At 40.6% G+C, this 18,842-nt stretch overlaps 2 protein-coding genes across 4 annotated transcripts in view; one reads left to right on the top strand and one right to left on the bottom strand.

Moving 5' to 3' along the window:
* The window catches only part of ZSCAN25 (zinc finger and SCAN domain containing 25), a 54,729-nt gene extending 48,005 nt beyond the window's left edge, over positions 1-6,724 (top strand). The window contains exon 8 of one of the 2 annotated variants that reach the window (XM_055393125.2): positions 4,877-6,724. In XM_055393125.2, the coding sequence (XP_055249100.1) occupies positions 4,877-4,932 (56 nt within the window). In that variant the 3' untranslated portion in view covers positions 4,933-6,724. The remainder of the gene's footprint in view (positions 1-4,876) is intronic. The other variant, XM_031013179.3, reaches the window with a different exon arrangement.
* Positions 1-15,896, bottom strand: part of LOC101147010 (cytochrome P450 3A5) — a 31,904-nt gene extending 16,008 nt beyond the window's left edge. Inside the window, exons 1-7 of one of the 2 annotated variants that reach the window (XM_019030928.4) lie at positions 15,729-15,890; positions 12,015-12,108; positions 10,305-10,357; positions 8,352-8,451; positions 2,725-2,838; positions 2,374-2,462; positions 939-1,087 (exon numbers count right to left, since the gene is read on the bottom strand). In XM_019030928.4, coding sequence (XP_018886473.1) covers positions 939-1,087; positions 2,374-2,462; positions 2,725-2,838; positions 8,352-8,451; positions 10,305-10,357; positions 12,015-12,108; positions 15,729-15,796 — 667 coding nt within the window. In that variant the 5' untranslated portion in view covers positions 15,797-15,890. Of the gene's footprint in view, positions 1-938; positions 1,088-2,373; positions 2,463-2,724; positions 2,839-5,450; positions 7,641-8,351; positions 8,452-10,304; positions 10,358-12,014; positions 12,109-15,728 lie in introns of those variants that run through there. The other variant, XM_019030926.3, reaches the window with a different exon arrangement.
* Between the last annotated feature and the right edge of the window lie 2,946 nt (positions 15,897-18,842).

The following is an 18,842-nucleotide window of genomic DNA, read 5'->3' as shown; positions in this document are numbered from 1 at the left end:
ATGTTTGCCCTTCTTTCAGGCCGGTGACTGAGCAAGGGCAGGTCTATACATAGGAAACACCACTACAGCAGTGAGATCAATGGCACCTTCTGCGTCTTTGGAGTGACCAAAGGAATAGAATTAAATTCCCTGACCTCTTAGCCTTTATCTATTGGACTAGAGTTTTTGGATTAATGTAGACCATAATCTGCTGCTTAACTTAATCATGCTGTTCAGGAAATGATAGTCAAGATGGAAGTAACACAGCATATATACATCAACTTCCATGGAATAAAACTAGAAATCAATAAGGGAAAGAAATTTGGGAAACTCATACATTTGTGGAAGTTAAACAATACAGTTTTAAGTGACCAGTGAGTCAAAGCAGAAATCAAAAGGGCAACAAGAAATTGTTTTGAGATGAACAAAAAGAAGGCATGATGTACCAAAACACAGGATGTAGCCAAACCAGTGCTCAGAGGGAAATTTATAGCTGTAATATCTAAATTTAAAAGAAGAAAATATCTCAAATTGATTATAATTATTTACACCACAAAACACTAAAAGAAGAAGAGCAAATGAAACCTAAAGCCAGCAAAAGAAAGAAAATAACAGACTAAAATAAACTCATGAAATAGAGAATAAAAAACAACAGAGAAAAAGCAATGATATTATTTCTATGAAGTGTCCAGAATAGGCAAATCTATAGAGGCAGAAAGTTGATTATTGGATGCTTAGGGCAATGGGGTTTGTGGTGGGGTGCTGACAGCTAAAGTGTGTGAGGGCTCTAGATTGACAAAAACATTTTAGTTTACAATAGTAATGGTCATACATATTTTTGATTATCTTAAAAACAATGGAATTGTACCTTTTAAGTGGATGAATTATATGATATGTGAATTATATGTCAAGAAAGCAGTTATTTTTAAAAAGAGAGAAAGAAATAATAGCCCACATACTTATTGAGAGAAATAATGGATCTAGGAAACCAAATTTTAGGAACTTCTTAGTGCTCTCCACAAAGGGGTCTTGTGGATTGTTGAGAGAGTCGATGTTCACTCCAAATGATGTGCCAGTAATCACATCCATGCTGTAGGCCCCAAAGATGCTGAGTGGAGAAAGATATGGAAAATTAAAATCAGCACCTCTTACCGTCCTTTCACTATACATGCAGCAAGAAACCCACATATCCAGTCAAGACACATAAAGAGCCACAGACTTTCAGAACTATCTGCTGAATCATCTTCCATCTACTCCCTCAGAAGGTAGTTATCCGGTGCCAGTGATGGAGCTGGCCCTATGCTGGGGGTGATGGAGACACCAAGCTGAGTTAGACTCACCTCTGAGGTCAAGGAGCCCAGTCATAGGAAGACAGAGACCCATTATCAGACAACTACAGTAGCATGTGTTGAGTGTGGATGATATAAGATATGTAAGCTCTGTGCTTCAGCAGAACAAGAGTAGAATAATTAACTCTTCCTAGTGGATTCAAGAAAGGTGGCATTGTCTGACTACAGACTCTATGCCCAGAGCCGATTCCTCTTCAACACTTTACAAAACAGTAACACCCTGTTCTGAGTTCCTAGAAATATCATCCTTTATTCTCTACACTCCCTGCTAATGCTCTGGAAAACCCCACTATCCCCAGCTTCTCTGACCTGAAGTGCCCTGAGAGCAGAGTCATTTTTGTAAGATGTGACAATCAAGAATGTTCTGGTTAAAAAAAATAGATCTCTCCAACATTGATTTGGAGAATCCTATAGCTGAGTGACCACATGTCCCAAGTCTGAACAGGACAGGCTCAGATTACACCTGTCGTTCCTGCATAATTGAAGCACATACCAGTGTAGACAGCAAATAATAGGCTTGCTCTACACATAGCATTTCTAGCACCCTTTCTTTTTTGAGATTGGAGGAAAAGGAAGTAGTGGGAAGGTTTAATAGTTCATAGTTTGCTGATATTCTCAGAAAAACCATGAAGGGATTGAAATTGTTCCAAGTTCCCCATTGTAACTTTCCCATCTTACCCAATGCAAGGCAACAAGTACCAAATGCTTGCTTACCCACAGTTCCATATCCACTACACTCAAAACTTTGATACGATCATGTTTTTTTAATTTCTAAAGTATGTATTTAATCTCCCAGAATATTTATGGTGACAAGTTAACAGATAAGTAAATCGTGGCTCCTGTGCACAGGAGAGAAGGCCCTTTTCCCTTGCTGACTTGCCGCCTCATGGGAGCCACTCCTTCTTAGGTGGCTCTTTGGAGTTGCAGCGCTGCCCTGCTTTTGTCTGGTCACTGGAGTAACCCAACAGCGTGACTGTCAACTCCATGGCAGGCAGCTGGAAGGGCTCATGACAGCTCAGAACCCCATGGCTGTGCTCCTACTTACTCTTTCAAGGTGACAGGCTTGCCTTTCTCTGCTTCCCGCCTCAAGTTTCTCACCAATACATCTCCATACTGGGCAATGATGGGGAACCTCTAAGCACAAAACAGATCAGTACCTGTAGTTAAATGTGCAGACTCAAGTCCCAGAAGGATATGGCTTTCTCCAGCATGGAGCAGTAAGTGACATTTTGTAATGAATTTTATGATGTCTTTTCTGTACATAAAGATAAAAGACCATTTTTAGGAAGCTCGAACTCAGTGGACTACCCCTTGGAAAGGGACTGTGATCTTACTTTCTACCTGTCCCCAGATTCATTCTTTACATTTCTAATTAAAACTCATCTTATTTTCATACCTCCTTGAGTTTTCTGCTGGTGAAGGTTGGAGACAGCAATGACCGTATTCTCTTCCATTCTTCATCCTCAGCTAAAGAGATGGCACTTTTCATAAATCCCACTGGGCCTAAAGACTAGAGTTCAACAGAAACATTTTGTCTCACATTAGTTGTGGTGATCTTCATGGTTGCACAAAATATATTGAAGAGGCATCCTTATTTAACAAATATTTATTGACTGTATATGATATTATGGCAAGCCATATTCAAGATGCTCAATGGAGATCCTAGATGCCTAGCCTCTTCTGAGTGTATGTGGGGCAGGGGTGGGAGTGGGGAGACCCAGCCATCTGGTGTGGTCTCCTGCCTCTATATCTCAGTCTCCTTTTAATTGCAAATGCTCCACGTGGTAGGGAACTGTTCTTCCAGTGGAATAGACAGGAACAAGACCTAGCCCTTCCCCAGGAGTGTGCAGAGTAGAAAAGGATTGGTGACAGATGGGCAGACTGTATGTTGCCTCAGACCAGCTCTGTCTTTAATACACCTACAGCATGGGCAACTTGAAAAAGGGATGCCATGATGTGGTGATTTTTTTTTGAAAAGTAGGTAATACTTAAAGACTAGAAACCTGTTTTGAAGGAATAATGCAATTTCCTTGAAAATTCTTTTCTTTTAATTTTTTATTCCATAAATAGAAGGAAAAAGAAAGGGATAATTATTTTTCCCAACTTGGGGCTGGACTATCAAGCCAGCATGCTTGGAACTTTCTCTTATCTTCCACAACTATGTTTTGTTTTAAAATGTGTACTTCCAGCTGTCATGATAAAATCTCAATAAACTAGGAAGAGAGAGACAGTTCCTTCATTTGATAAAGACAATCTGTAAAAAAATCATTCAGTTAAATCACATTTAATGATGAAGGACTGAATGGTTTTTCCAAGATCAAGAAGAACTAAAAAATGCCCACTCTCAACATTCTTACTAAAGAGCATACCTGATGTCTTAATACACTAGACAAGAAAAAGAAATAAAAGGCATACAGATTGGAAAGGAAATAATAGAATTGTCTCTATTTTCAGGTGACATAATTGTCAATGTATAAAATATCAAGGAATATACAAAAAAATTTCTAGAACTAATAGGTAAGTTCTGCAAGGCTATAGGATACAAGATCAACAAACAAAATTATTCACATTTCTATGTAACAATAATCAATATCTGAAAATACAAGAAAAACAGTATCATTTACAGTTACTCCAACAAAAATGAAATATTTCTGGTGTAAATCTAACAAAAGATGTACAGGACCTCTATGCTGAAAACCATAAAATGTTGAGGAAAGAAATAAAAGCTAAAGAAATGGAGAGGCATACTATATTCACGGAATGAAAGGCTGAACATAGTAAAGATACAGATTATACCCAAATTGTTCTATTGGTTTAATTCAAGCTTGTCCAACTTGTGGCCTGCAGGCCTCATGCAGTTCAGGATGGCTTTGAATGTAGCCCAATACAAATGTGGAAACTTTCTTAAAACATTTCGAGTTTTTTTGCAATTTTTTTTGTAATTTTGTAATTTGACTATGTGATTCTCAAGTGTGAACTTTGTAGATGACAATGGAATGGAAAGGGGTAATCAGAGTATGTCACATCCACAAATAATGGACTAGTATCCATAATTTGCATTATAATTGCAAACAGTTCAGCCAGAAGAAATTAAAAGCCATTAAAATTAACTAACAAAATAAAGAGCGAGAGGACGCTATTGCAATGCCACGTGAAGTGAATTGTGACAAAGAATTCAAGTGTGTATTCTGGACAAGGCAGAGCGCTGCTGTACACCAGACACTGTTGCCATTTGTACGCATGTGTGGCTTCAGTTTTATGGTGGTGTGCGACTTCCAGTGTGTTATCTTCTAATCACAGACAGTTGAATTGACACTATCAGGTATTAGGTGTGTTTGTGGCAACTTGGCAAGTAAAACCCAGCAATTATCAATAATATTTCAACCTACCTTTGTAGATGATAGGTGTTTAATATTATTTAGAAGACATGTAAGTATTCTTATTTGATTATTAAACCTTGCTTTCTGTTCTTTCTATTTTCCTATCTGTTAATTTCCATAATAAAAGTAAATATAGTTGCTTATCTATTATAATGCTTTTAATTCCAGAATGGCTTCCACAATGTCTTAAAAAGAAAACCCTAAAAAACAAAAATTATGGATGAAGGAAGATTGTTCAATGAAAAGTGGACAAATGACTTTTTCTTGTTGAGGCAAATAGCGAAGCACTCTGCTTAATTTCTACGGAATTTGTGCCAGTTTTCAAAGACTACAATTTGAAGAGGCATTATATGCAAAAACATGCTGACAAATTTGGTGTGTATGTGTTGTAAGGACAAAATAGCAGAACTGAAAAAAAGTCTGTCTTTTCAACAAAAAAGATTTTTTAAAAAGTTACAACTCGAACTCAATCGTAAGGTAAAACCTAGTTATGTGGTAGCAAATTTAATAGCAAAAAAATCAAAATCATTTACTGATGGTGAGTTTATTAAGCAATGTCTGGAAGATGTGGTAGATATTATTTGCCGTGAGAAACTGATATTTCTAAAATCATTTTGTCTCACCAGACTATAGCCAGGAGAATTGGAGAAATTGGGAAATCTATTGAAAGACATTTGGAGAGCAAAACTGCTAATTTAAAATTTTATGCTTTGGTGATGGATGAAGGCACTGACACTACAGATACGGCACAACTTGCTATTTTTATTAGAGGTATTGATGATGAATATAATGTCACTGAAGAAATAGAAATGTCACCATGCCATTAAAAGACACAACTAAATCAAGAGATTTATATGAAGCAGTGAAAAATATGTTAAAGCAATTTTCTTTGTCCTTTGTAAACATATGTGATATAGCTACAGATGGTGCCCTGGCGATGGTAGGTAAAAGAGAGGGACTTGTACAATTAATAGATGATGCAGTTTCCACACAAAACTCACATTTGATGAAGTATTATTGCATAATACATCAAGAAAATCCATGTGCACAAGCTTTAAAAGTAGATAACGTCATGCAAATTGTCATCAAGGCTGTAAATTTCACAAGGGCCCAGGGATTGAATCATCGCTAGTTTCAGGAATTCCTTAAAAGTATGGATGCTGACTCTAGCAAGTCATTCACTTTTTAGAAGTAAGATGGTTAAGTCAAGGCAAAATGTAAAGATTTTACGCTTTGTGATGTGAAATCAAACTGTTTATGGTATCAAACAAAATTGGTGCCAGAACTTGACAATGAAAACTGGCTTACAGATTTAGCATTTTTAGTGGGTTTGACGGCCCATTTAAGTGAGTTAAACCTGTGTCTTCAAGGTGAAAACCAACTTAACAATACAATGTTTCAAACCATAACAGCATTCCATATGAAACTGAAATTATGGCAAGCTCAAATTAAGGCAAACAATTTTATGCATTTCGACATGTTGGCTAAACACGGTCCTGTGAACAGCCAAAAATACGCAGCCTTGCTTTTCAATTTGATACAGGAATTTGAAAACAGGTATTTCAAGATTTCTGAAAAAATCATCAATATTTTGATATATTTGCAACTCCATTTTCAGTCGACATATGTATGTTACCTGGCAATTTTGAAATGGAATGCCTAGAGCTGCAATCTGATGTTCAACTTAAAGAAAAATTTGATTTTGCCTCTTTACTGGACTTTTGTAAGACCTGTCTTCCCAATGACAAATATCCCTTGCTTCACAATCACACCTTGTTCATGTCATTGCTTTTTGGCAGCACTTAGATTTGTGAGCTACTATTTTCAAGGATGAAGAACACGAAGAGTAAAATTAGAACCAAAATATCTGATGAGCACCTTGAGAACTCACTGAGAATTGCAACTACTTCCATCAAGCCAGATACTGATGGATTAGTTTCTCAAAAACAATGTCAAGTACCCCACTAGTTTTATGTTGTTCTCTTTTCTTTTATAATAAAAAATATCAAAAAAGTAGTGAAGTTTAGCTAGATATGTACATTTTCTGTATCAGTGATTGCAAACTTGGGACCTGTTCAATGATTTTGAAAGACCCTCTGAATGGGGCAGTGCATAATTAGGATTATTATTCAAGGACATTTTTGCTTATCTGTGGTGGTAGCTATATAATGAAAACTATACACAGACCATTCGTGTGTGTGTGTGTGTGTGTGAGTGTATTTTATGTGTGGTCCAGGACACTTCTTCTTCCACTGTGGCCCAGGGAAGCCAAAAGATTGGACACCTCTGCTTTAATTCTTATCAAAATTATGGCAGGTTTGTTTGTAGACACTTACAAGCTTATTCTGAATTTTTATGGAAAGGCAAGGGACAAGAAAAGCTAAAACCATTCTGAAAATATAAATCAATAAAGTGGAAAGAATTGCCCTATATGATGTTAAGAGTCACTGTACAGCTACTAGAGTCACCACAGTGTGGTATTAGTGGAGGAGTAAACAATAAGAAATAGATTCACAAAATATACTCAGCTGAGTTTTGACAATATGCCTACCTTTCCAAAATGGTGTTGGAACATTTGGACAGCCATAGTCCACAGAAAATGAACCTTGATCTAAATCTCATAACTTATGCAAATATTAACACAAAATGGGTAATAGAGTTACATTTTGTAAAGTGTTAAACTGTGTAACTCTTAGAAAAAGCAATGTAGGAAGGAGGGCTAAGCAAAGGATTTTCAGACTTAACACCAAAAGAACAATCCATAAAAGGAAATATTAATATATTGGCCTCCTCAAATAAATAAAAGTTTGCTCTGATATAGAACCTGTCAGAGAAAAAGACAAACTCCATGTTGTGACTGTAGGACAGCAGGAGGGAGCCACGTGGTGACGGAATGGGTCTGCATCTTGATGGTGCTGGTCGTTGCACAAATCTACAAATGTGAAAAATTGCTTAGAACTACCCACACACATAAACACACACAAACAAGGGCATGTAAAACTGGTGAAATCTGAAAAGCTCTGTAAACTATATCAAAGTCAATTTCCTGTACTATAGTATTAGGTTGGTGCAAAAGTTATTGCAGTTTGCCAGTTTTTTGTTGTTGTTGTTGTTGTTGTTGTTGTTGTTTTTTGAGATGGAGTCTCATTGTGTTGCCCAGACTGGAGTATAATGGCGTGATCTCGGCTCACTGCAACCTCCGCCTCCCAGGTTCAAGCGATTCTCCTGTCTCAGACTACTGAGTAGCTGGGACTACAGTCGCGTGCCACCACACGCAGCTAATTTTTGTATTTTTAGTAGAGATGGGGTTTCACCATGTTGGTCAGGCTGGTCTCGAACTCCTGACCTCGTGATCCACCTGCCTCGGCCTCCCAAAGTGCTGGGATTACAGGCATGAGCCACTATGCCCAGCCTGTAGTTTGCCATTTTAACTTTTGCACCAACCTAATAATATGAATATACTAGATATATATTGCAGTATACAAGATTGCAAGATGTTACCACTGGGCGGGACAGGATGAAGAGTACATGGAACCTTCCTATACATTTTTTAGGTAACTTTCTGTGAATATATGTTTTTTTCAAAATAAAAATTTAATCAGTGGATCAGTCGTTATTTAAATTTCAAAAAATGGATGCTTACCCTTCGATTTGTGAAGACAGAATAACATTCTTTCACTAGCACTGTTCTTATCATGTCTGGATCTGTGATAGCCAGCACAGGGAGTTGACCATCATACGTTCTGTGTGGGGACAACGGAGCTGATTAAACTTCACTAGCCCAATTCTGCAGCTGGAGCCACACCCAGGAAGCCAGACTTTGATCATTATGTTATGTAATCCATACCCCTAGTTGTACGACACACAGCAACCTTAGGTTCTAGTTCATTAGGGTGTGACATACAGCAAGAGTCTGACACAGGAGCCACCCAAGTCTTCATATGATGAAAGGTAATGTGGTCCAAACAGGGAAGAGATATTGAAAGACAAAAGAGCTCTTTAAAGAGATTATGGTTAGAAATGACAGTAGAGCATTTGTTAAGCTGGGTGGTGCATACGTGGGTATCTCCTATGCCACTCTCCATAATGTTTTATATGTTTAAAATACTTCATTATCAAAAAGAATATTAGGTCAGTGAAAAATTGAAGGCAGGTAAATCATCAAATGCTCACAAGGACTAAATGTTGCAAGGGCAGTTGGTGTGGGGCCCATGGACATCTAGAGCTGTGTCATCTGTCTACTAAGTCATGTTGCCTGTATGGGCCATGCCAGCTCCACAGCACTCCACAGCCAGCACTGTGGATTCTGAGGACTTGAGGGGAGAAGATGAAGAAGTACAAAGAGGCAAAGCTTTCTCCCACTTGCTTCTAGTGAACAAATACACCACTGCACCTCATCCACTGCTCTCACCAAACCTCTAGCCCCTCTGACAGGAAACAGCTGCTGCAATTGGCTGAGACCACCTTATAAAATTACAGTCCATCAGCCCACCAGGGAACACGATGGTTTAATAATATTCAGCATCTCTTCTTCAAAGTAAGCGCAATGGTATAAACCAATAAATATTTGTATATCCTTCTATTAAAAAGTTTTGGCTTAAATTTAAACAACAAAGCAGAACAAAAAATTCCATACTTGCAGAGAAAGTTTTAAAAAGTGGAGCATAAGTGGTTTCCCAATCTGTTTCTCTATTATCTCTCAACCCTTCTTTCAAAAGCACATGTTAAATTCAGTCTAAGTGAAGGAGTTTTGGCTTTTAATTGAAAGTGAATCGATGTGGGAAGGAGATGATGCCATGCATTTATGAGCACATATTAGAAGGGTCTGAGACAATGCATGTGATAAAAGGGCACCTAAGGAAGAAAAAAAGAAGAGGGGAATAGGCAGACACTGGACAGAACGTGATGCTGGGAGTCCCTGGGCCACCAAAACCTGCAGAAAAGTGGTAACCACAATGCTCCCAGCCTAGTTCAGACTGAAGACCTCAATACCTGGTGACACATGGGATCCTTGGTAGGACAAGCCTCGAAAAGTTTTACAATAGCGAGTGTGAACTTTATCAGAACCAAAGTGACGTCACTAATTGTATTTTAACCCTGACAAATAAATCCCAAGAAGGCTATGAAGAGAGGATTCTTATGCTTGTGTTCCTGGAAACAAAACTATTACAAAAGTCTCTACAAAAACCACAACTTTGCACAAAGGCTATTTCAACTTTACACAAAAATATTTCTGCAAGGACACCAGTCCAGCAACTGCCTGTCCAACCTTGGTGTGGCGTCACCCTTGTTATTGATCTTTGTAGCTAACAATAATTATCTCAAAACAGTTATGAGATTCTTCTCATATTTTCCATGGAGCATCTTTGTCTTGTTTACCTCCCTGAATTTGCACATAGTTTATAACGGCAAGCAGATTCCCATTGCAATATTCTACTCCCGAGTAATTATCCTCTTCTTTCAGAGAACCTCTCTCTGTTTGTATTTAGGTTGACAAGAGCTTCATCCCATGAAGACCTGGGCAGAGACTATCCTGCAGTGGGGTAACCTCCTCACAGTAGCAGGTCTATCCAATGGAGGTTTCCAGAATACTCACCCCCACATTTTTCCATACTTTTTATAGCACTCTGTGTCAAATTTCCAGAGACCCTGGGAGAGGAAACAAAATACAAGTTGATTATTATTTTAAGTAGAATAAACCCTACCTCTAATTGGGGCTGAAAACAGTTGCGTCCAATGAAATCAGGCCTGCTCTCTTTCACTGGCAGTTGAAGGAAGCTATTCAGAGATGTCTTAAGGGAAAGGCAAGAAAACAGAGAATATATTTGAAGTGGGGAATTTAAAGTCACTCTTGAATTTTCTCTAAGTACTGAAGGACTCACCCTTGTCTATGACCAGTAAGTAATTCCTTGTCTTTCTGATGTATTTTTGCTTTTTCTTTTATTCTCTCTAAAGTCTCCTAACCCCGTGAATGATCACCTGCAAGGGCAGGGGTGAAACTGAGGTGAGGAAAAGTGAGTGTCTGCAGGGAATGCATAATTTTTTAATCTCCTCCATCAGTATCCTTTTCATTTATCTCATGTGCTCTCCCTAGAATTCTAGCAGAATTAGAAAGTTAAAGAAACGAGGAACCTCTTTTAGTCTTGCAGATTTAGATAAGTCTAAGGCATGTTGTTGAGTGAGAAAGTGAGTGAGTGAATGAGAAAGTAGACTTCCTTTCCAGTTTTCTAGCTTAACACAGAAAAGATGGAGAAATGCCACCTCTACACATCACACCCAGCAAATTACAATGCGTGTTCTGAGCTTTCACTTCTGAAACATAAAAACAAACCTTCCTGTTGCTAAGATTCAGCTGTGATGTTTTAACCATGCAAAAGAAGGTCCCAGAAATGTTGATCTACTACAAGAGTTGATCTGGGAAAGATGAAGAAGAAATTACTGCTTTTATCGAGGGTAAAATTGTGTAGAATTCTCAGATAGTAATCAGACAACAGAGGCTTCAGTTGTGAGAGTTAGAATCTGAGAAACAAGCTCCAGGTACACAGGATAGGAAATCTGGGCCAGAGAGCAGCTTGCTGCTACTGGCCTTTTGGACATGAGCTTGTGACTTTCCCTCCAGGGGTAAACCTGGCCATGCTTTGGGTGGAGCCTACACACCTTTTCCTCTCCTCTCCTCTCTCCTCTCCTTTTCTGTCCTCTCCTCTCCACTCCTCTCCCCTCCCCCTCCTCTCCCCTCCCCTCCCCTCTCCTCTCCCCTCCCCTCCCCTCTCCTCTCCCCTCCCCTCCCCTCTCCTCTCCCCTCCCCTCCCCTCCTCCCCCCTCCCCTCCCCTCCTCCCCCCCTCCCCTCCCCTCCCCTCTCCTCTCCTTCCTCTCTCTTTCTTTCTCTCTCTCTCTTTCTTTCTTCCTTTCTGTCTTGTTCTGTTGACCAAGCTGGAGTGCAGTGGTGCAATCACAGCTCAATACAGCCTTGACTTCCTGGGTTCATGCAATCATCCCACCTTAACATTCAGAGTAGCTGGGACTACAGGCATGGGCTACCATATCATGCACAGGTAATTTTTTCTTTCTAGAGACAGGTGTCTCACTGTGTTGCCCAGGCTGATCTCAAACTCCTGGGCTCAAGCAATTTGCCAGTCTTGGCCTCACAGAGGCTGAGATTACAGGCATGATCCACTGCACGCAGTCCCACCATTTCTGAAAATGTGAAACCTCAGAACTCCCTCCCAAGGAGGGGCATTTTTACTGATGGAACTAAGCTGATGTTTGCAACCATAAGAAGCAAAAGAGGAAGCTCAAGCAACTCACCTGACGATAGGACAAAACATTTCCCAACAAAGGCAGAGGTGTGGGCCCTGGAATTCCCAGTCTCTTAAAAAGTCCATGTGTACGGGTCCCATATCTACGAAGTGAAACAGAAATCAGGTCACAGGGATTGTGACTTTATAGATCAGAGGGCTGGTGAGTTACTCAGGAACTGGAATGGTCAAGAGAGGGAGGTAATAGGTACATGATAAATAATAACAGCAACTCCAACATCAGTAATTGCATTCACTCATCAGGTCCTTTCCTGACTCTATTCTGAGACCCCTGAAAAGTCTCAATGATTAGCTGAAAGCAGCTGAAGTCTTCATAGTCCCAATCCTGGAGTGAATACTTGATAAATGTCCTCAAATGCTCCTGAGAGGTTCAGGCAGGAATTCTTCCAGGACACTTCATTTCCTTATGTCTGTTTAGTAAGTGGACTCTTCGCTGATTTGGGGACTCTCATCCTAGGTAGAAAGGGTAAGATTTTTTTTGTCTTCTGCACTGATGATGAGATTTTGCATCACTGTATGCACTCAATCACAGAGGGTCACTGAGAGCCTATGGTGACACTGCCCTTACAATTTGCTCAGAAATGTTTATGCTTTTTCTTCCCTCTAAGCTCTGACCCTGTTTTAGGATCTAGCCCTTCTTAAATGTTCATTCACAGAGAGGCCTTGGAGGAGTCATGGAGTCCTTATTTCTACAGATGGACAACTGTGTTCATGGCTTCTATTGGCCTTATAGAGATGTGGGCAGCTTTCAGGTACACCTCAGTCTCTGTGGTCAGATGATCTGGTTGATTTGAGCTATTGAGGAGGATGGTTGATCCATATGTCCTTGAATGATTGTGTGCAGAAGAACCAGCAACTAATACTTCTCAGGTAATACTCACCTGAGAAGCACAGTGCCAGGCACACTCATCTTTTTCAAGGTGGTCAACCAGAAAGCAGTCAGTTCACTGCCTCTGTATGTGAAGTATCTCTGAGGAAAAACCCATTAAGCCTGGTGTTCACTATGGCAGGCCTGCCTGGAACTCATCTTTCATGAGTCATGCGCAAACTCCTCCAACTGATGGTTCTGGATCCTTGCAGACCTTCCCCCTCTGGTGTGACTGAGGGATGGAAAACTGGAGGAAGAAGAGAGGCTGAAGGAAGAGGTTGCCAGACACTGATTCAGCTGTGAAGCTGCTAGCCCCACACAGTTGGCTCCAGAGAGGCAAACTACAAAAATGTGGCTGAAAAAGATGATGTGCATAAAAGAATCCACATGCCTCATATGTACTTTCAGCTAAAAGACACGGAGGGACCTTCCAAAGTCCAGGTACTTTCCTGTTGATAGCAAAAGGTGCAGTATGGCATATAAGATACGTAATGATAAAACGTCCCAGAGAGTTGTATTAAGACCTTGTTTACTCCTCTTTAGAGGTTAGCCTTCAAGGCAGTATAGGTTCCAAACATTTTGTAAGCATCCAGTGACTTATAAAATGTGATAAAATAAAACTGAGAAATTACATGAAGGGCAGGGTTTGGAGGACTCAGCAGGGGCAGCATGAGCAGGCCCAGTCATACATTTGGTTCCCTGCCCCAGAACAGTTAGTGGAAGCGCGTGCACCACCTGCCAAAGCCAGGGTGGCCTTGGGTATTCCCACTTCAGTTCCCTCCTTTGTTGTCACAGCCATGTCAAATCAATGACACTAATCTCTGCTCCTGAACTTTAAACACATTACCTGACCTCTCAGGTGAGGACAAGCTATTGAGTTAATGTGTCAGCAGCATTGGCCCCCAAGGAAAGATCTTGGTGAGTGTCTAGATTCACGTGGTACCATGTCAAGGCAGATGCTGTGCTGGGCGAACTCTTTAGTTTCTTTCCAGCTCCCCTCTGGTAGAGTAATGCTGCCTTTGGGTCCAATGAAGAGACTAACAGAAAAGCCAGTCATCTATTGCATGTAATTGTGTTGGCCTAAGGAGGGCCTGGTCTACACTGCATTTTCTGACTTCTGGGCTGCACCAGCATTGTCTAAGGCTAAGGCATTGTCTGCCTGGCTGCCCGAGTCTGTAGCGACAGCCCCACAACATGGCAGACCACACACAGAGTGACACAGATGGTGCCCCTGTGTCCAGGCTTGAAGCAGATGAGATGCCAACCTGTTTGCCCTTTGAGTGACCTCCACTGTGGGGCCAGAACCCATGTATATCTCTTTGGAGTTCTACCCTGAGAGCTGAGGAATATTTTCTCACTTCATATGGATCCTACCTGGATGCCTTTGCTATCGTCACTGGCTCACAGTCTTGCTTACTCCCCTGTCCTGAGAGTTTAAGACAATCTGCTAAGCAGGTATATTCGAAAAGGAGTTATTAAAATAAATGGCCGGGCAGGTATATTTGAAAAGACATGCAGTCTTGTCTTAGAGGTATACATTTGTGCATTAGACTCATATTCGTGACACTCAGGAAAGGTGACATTATTTTACACACATTTGTTGTCACAAATACTGAACTAACAGCCCTGTTTTATCATCCAGAAGGAACATGCTGGAAATAGTCTATCTCCAAAAAATTCTGGTTTAAAAATGAATGAATTTAAACCATATCAATTCATTTAAAAATGTTAGACAATGGAAACCATGTTGCCACAACTCACTGAATTCCTAAGCTTTCTGTGAAAGAATTAAAATGAGCTTTATAGTGTCTATTTTCATGTCATTGTGGTTCCCTGCTCTTAATAAAAGTCAAATTGAGGTAGAAGTTAATGGGACAGGTGGAGCCTCCACTACCCACAATGGAAAGTAACTCTTCTCTCCACCTGCTCTAGGATGCCAGGAATCCCACCAGTGAGAGGGTTCGCCCTCCTGTACTGTAACATAAAGGGGAAAAATATGTAAAATCCAAATTGGCTTTCATGGCTCCTGCCTTTTCAGGCTGCTAGCAGATTCCCATTAGGTGAGAAACAAAGCTCTATATTAATCCTAGCCTCCCAGAGATGGGAGGAAAAAGATTAAAGCAAAGAATAAATCCTCGAAACTTCCTCCAGGTCTCCTTTGCTCTAGAGGTTAATCATTGCAAGATAAACCATCCTGTGTATGACAGGGTGGAGGAGTGACTCATAGGAGGGAGGGGATTTTCAGGGGCATGGCACAGGAAAGAGGGAAGAGCCAGGGGACAGCTTCCCATGAAGTCTTGTTGTCCCCTGGTGCGTTATGTAAATGATATCCTGGGTTGGAAGGCGGGGGAGCAGGAACCAGGTCTACAGGGGCAATACATCTACACATCCCTTCCAGGAGACACAGAACCCAGAAAGCGAATTAATGAGACAAAAATGCAAGCCACTCCTTCCTGTCCCCAGAATCCCCAGAGCCTGGGAAGGGGATGAGGATCACACTGTCCGTCGTGATCAGTAGTTTGTAATCTGCCTCTGCCATGTTTTCATTGATTAGTCTTTGTCAGATCTAAGCTACTCAAATCATTCCCACTACCAAATGCTGTCCCTAAACCCTCTTAGTCACCAAAATTAGAAGGTGAATGGGAGAAATGCTTATTTATTCATTCATAGATCTGCATAAGATCAATAATAACCTCTATGCGTTTGTAGCGTCCAACACTTCAGCTACTTCTCCTTGAACACCTCTTTTGATCTTCAAAACAGATAAGGGAAAAGGGGCCCGATTAGCACCCCAAGTCCAAGGAAACAAAGAGAGGAGCTTGGATAGTTACTCACAGATAGAGGAGCACCAGGCTGACAGCCAGAAGCCAGGTTTCCACCGCCAAATTTGGGATGAGGTCCATCGCCACTTTCCTCCTTCAACTGTCTTCTGTGAGTCTTCCTTTTAGGTGAGTGCTGCTGTTTGCTGGGCTGTTTGCCTGGAGCTTCCCTGCCCTGCACAGCAGTCTTCAGCCAAGCTGCTGAAAGATTTATGTGCTGGAGAAGGAGGCAGGGCTATAGCTGCAGCCAATAGCAAAGAATCGCACACACCCCTTTGCTGACCTCTTTTGAGTTCATGTTCTATGAGGAATCATGAAAAGCTTAATCAGTGTTATCGGGGAGTCCAAGGGTTCTGGGTTCTTATCAGAAACTCAAGCGGAGCCATTGGCATGAAATCTATTAACCCTCCTCTCACCTGCCCCTGTCGCCATGGCTGCCTTCATTCTAGAATAATTGAAATCCATCCTCACAAGCCACACCTACACATCTTTACCCACGCAATTCCCTCTGTCTGGAGTGTACCTGTGCCCTCTAGATGACTCCTACATATCCTTCCAAGCCCAGCCAGACAGACCCCTTCTGCTAAAATTTTTCCTTACCAACCTCCTCACACAAATGCAACCATTTCCTCCTCTGGGTGCCTCCTATCCCCCTCACACAGTCCTACTGTCCTCTTTTCTCTCTACCACCATTGTAAGTTTCTGTGCCTGTTTCCCTTAGCAGAGGTGAGCTCCTCAAGGGCACAGTCTGGTATTATTTACTTTCATGACCCTGGTTCCTAGCAGGGTACTGTACACATGGTGGGTAACCAGGAATGTTGGTGGAGTTGTCTTGGGTGAGATTGCTGGGCGTCTCATCCCCTCTGACTCTGTGGTGATAGCAATAGACTAATGGTTGCTTGGGACTCAAATGCAGCCACACTGTGTCCCAACTAATAAAATTGGTCTTGTTCTGGAAAGGAAAATAATAGAAGTCATGTTCTGCCACTTAATTCCTCAGAAGGTAACATAACATGAAGAGACTTACCTGTTGAGAGTTGTACTGAATGTGTCAAGGAAGATATTGTGTATCAGAAGAACACCCAACCAGTTTGTGCCTCTCATCTATTCATTCCTGTATTAAAGCATTCATCATGTATTTTAAAAGCTGTGCTCCCAGTACTTGGGTACAACACTGACTAAGGCCCAGACACTAGCTCAATTGTTTTGATTTGTAGATCCCACAAGTAAGTGAGAACTTGCAATATCTGTGTTTGTGTGCCTGGCTTATTTCACTTAACATGATGACCTCCAGTTCCATCCATATTATTACAGTTAACAGGATCTCATGCTTTTTTCATGGCTGAATTGTGCTCCATTGTGTATAATTGGAGTACTTTCTTTATCCATTCATCTGTTGATGGACACTTAGGTTGCTTCCAAATCTTGGCATTTGTGAATAGTGGCTATTGTGAATATTGGACTGATGATATCTCTTCAATATATGATTTCCTTTCTTCCAGGTATATACCCAGCATGGGGATTTCTGGATATTATGGTAGCTCTATTTAATGTTAATTTTAATGTTTTGAGGAACCTCCAAATTGTTCTCTATAGTGGTTGTACTAATTTACACCAACAGTGTACAAGGGTTCCCTTTTCTCCACATTCTCGCTGGCATTTGTTGTTGCCTGTCTTTTGGATAAAAACCATTTTAGCTGGGGTGAGATGATATCTCATTGTGGTTTTGATTTGCATTTCTCTAATGACCAATGATGTTGAGCACGTTATCATATGCCTATGTGGCATTTGTATGTCTTCTTTTGAAAAATGTCTATTCAAATATTTGCCCATTTTTTGATTGGATTATTAGATTTTTCCTTACAGAGTTGTTTGAGCGCTTCATGTATTCTGGCTATTAATCTGTTGTCAGAGTGTGACTTTGAAAATATTTTCTCCCATTCTGTGGTTTGTGTCTTCACTTTGTTGATTGCTTTCTTTGTGGTACAGAAGCTTTTTAACTTGATCTGATTCATTTGTCCATTTTTGCTTTGGTTGCCTGTGCTTGTGGGGTAGTTCTTCAGAAAGTTTTGCCCAGACCAATATCCTGAAGAGTTTCCACAATGTTTTCTTGTAGCAGTTTCATCATTTGAGGTCTCAGATTTCAGTTTTGTTTTTTGTTTGTTTGTTTGTTTGTTTTCTGACAGAGTCTCACTCTCTTGCCCAGGCTGGGGTGCACTGTCACGATCTCAGCTCACTGCCACCTCCGCCTCCTGGGTCCAAGTGATTCTGCCACCTCAGCCTTCTGTGTAGCTGGGACTACAGGCACGCACCAGCATGTCCAGCTAACTCTTGTATTTTTTGGTAGACATGTGGTTTCACCATGTTGGCCAGGCTGGTCTTGAACTCCTGACCTCAATTGATACACCCGCCTCGGCCTCTCAAAATGCTGGGATTACAGGCATGAGCCATGGCACTCAGCCAGGTTTCAGTCTTTCATCCACCTTGATTTGATTTTTGTGTCTGGTGAGATACAGGGTTCTAGTTTCATTATTCTGCATGTTAATATCCAGCTTTCCCAGCACCAGAAGAGACTGTCTTTTCCCCCAGTGTATGTTCTTGACAACATTGACGAAAATGAGTTCACTGTAGGTGTGTGGAATTGTTTCTGGGTTCTCTATTCTATTTCATTGGTCTGTGTCTGTTTTTATACAAGTACCATACCGTTTTGGTTATTATACCTCTGTAGTATAATTTGAAGTCAGGTAATATGATTCCTCCAGTTTTGTTCTTTTTGCTGAAGGTAGCTTTCGCTATTCTGGGTCTTTTGTGGTTCCATACAAATTTTAGGGTTTTTTTTTTCTATTTCTTTGAAGAATGCCATTGGTATTTTGAGAGACTGCATTGAGTCTGTGCATTGCTTTGGGTAGTGTGGACATTTTTAACAATATTAATGCTTACAATATATAAACATGGAATATCCTTCTGTTTTTGTGTCTTCTTCAATTTCCTTCATCAGTGTTTTACAGTATTCATTGTAGACATCTTTCTCTTAAGTTAATTCCTAGGTATTTAGGTTTATTTGGGGTTATTGTAAATGGGATTACATTTTTTATTTTTGCCAGATTGTTCACTGTTGGCATGCAGAAAT

The sequence above is a fragment of the Gorilla gorilla genome, chromosome 6, assembly GCF_029281585.2.
Source record: "Gorilla gorilla gorilla isolate KB3781 chromosome 6, NHGRI_mGorGor1-v2.1_pri, whole genome shotgun sequence".
NCBI lineage: Eukaryota > Metazoa > Chordata > Mammalia > Primates > Hominidae > Gorilla > Gorilla gorilla.
This window is presented reverse-complemented; position numbering and strand designations above follow the sequence as displayed.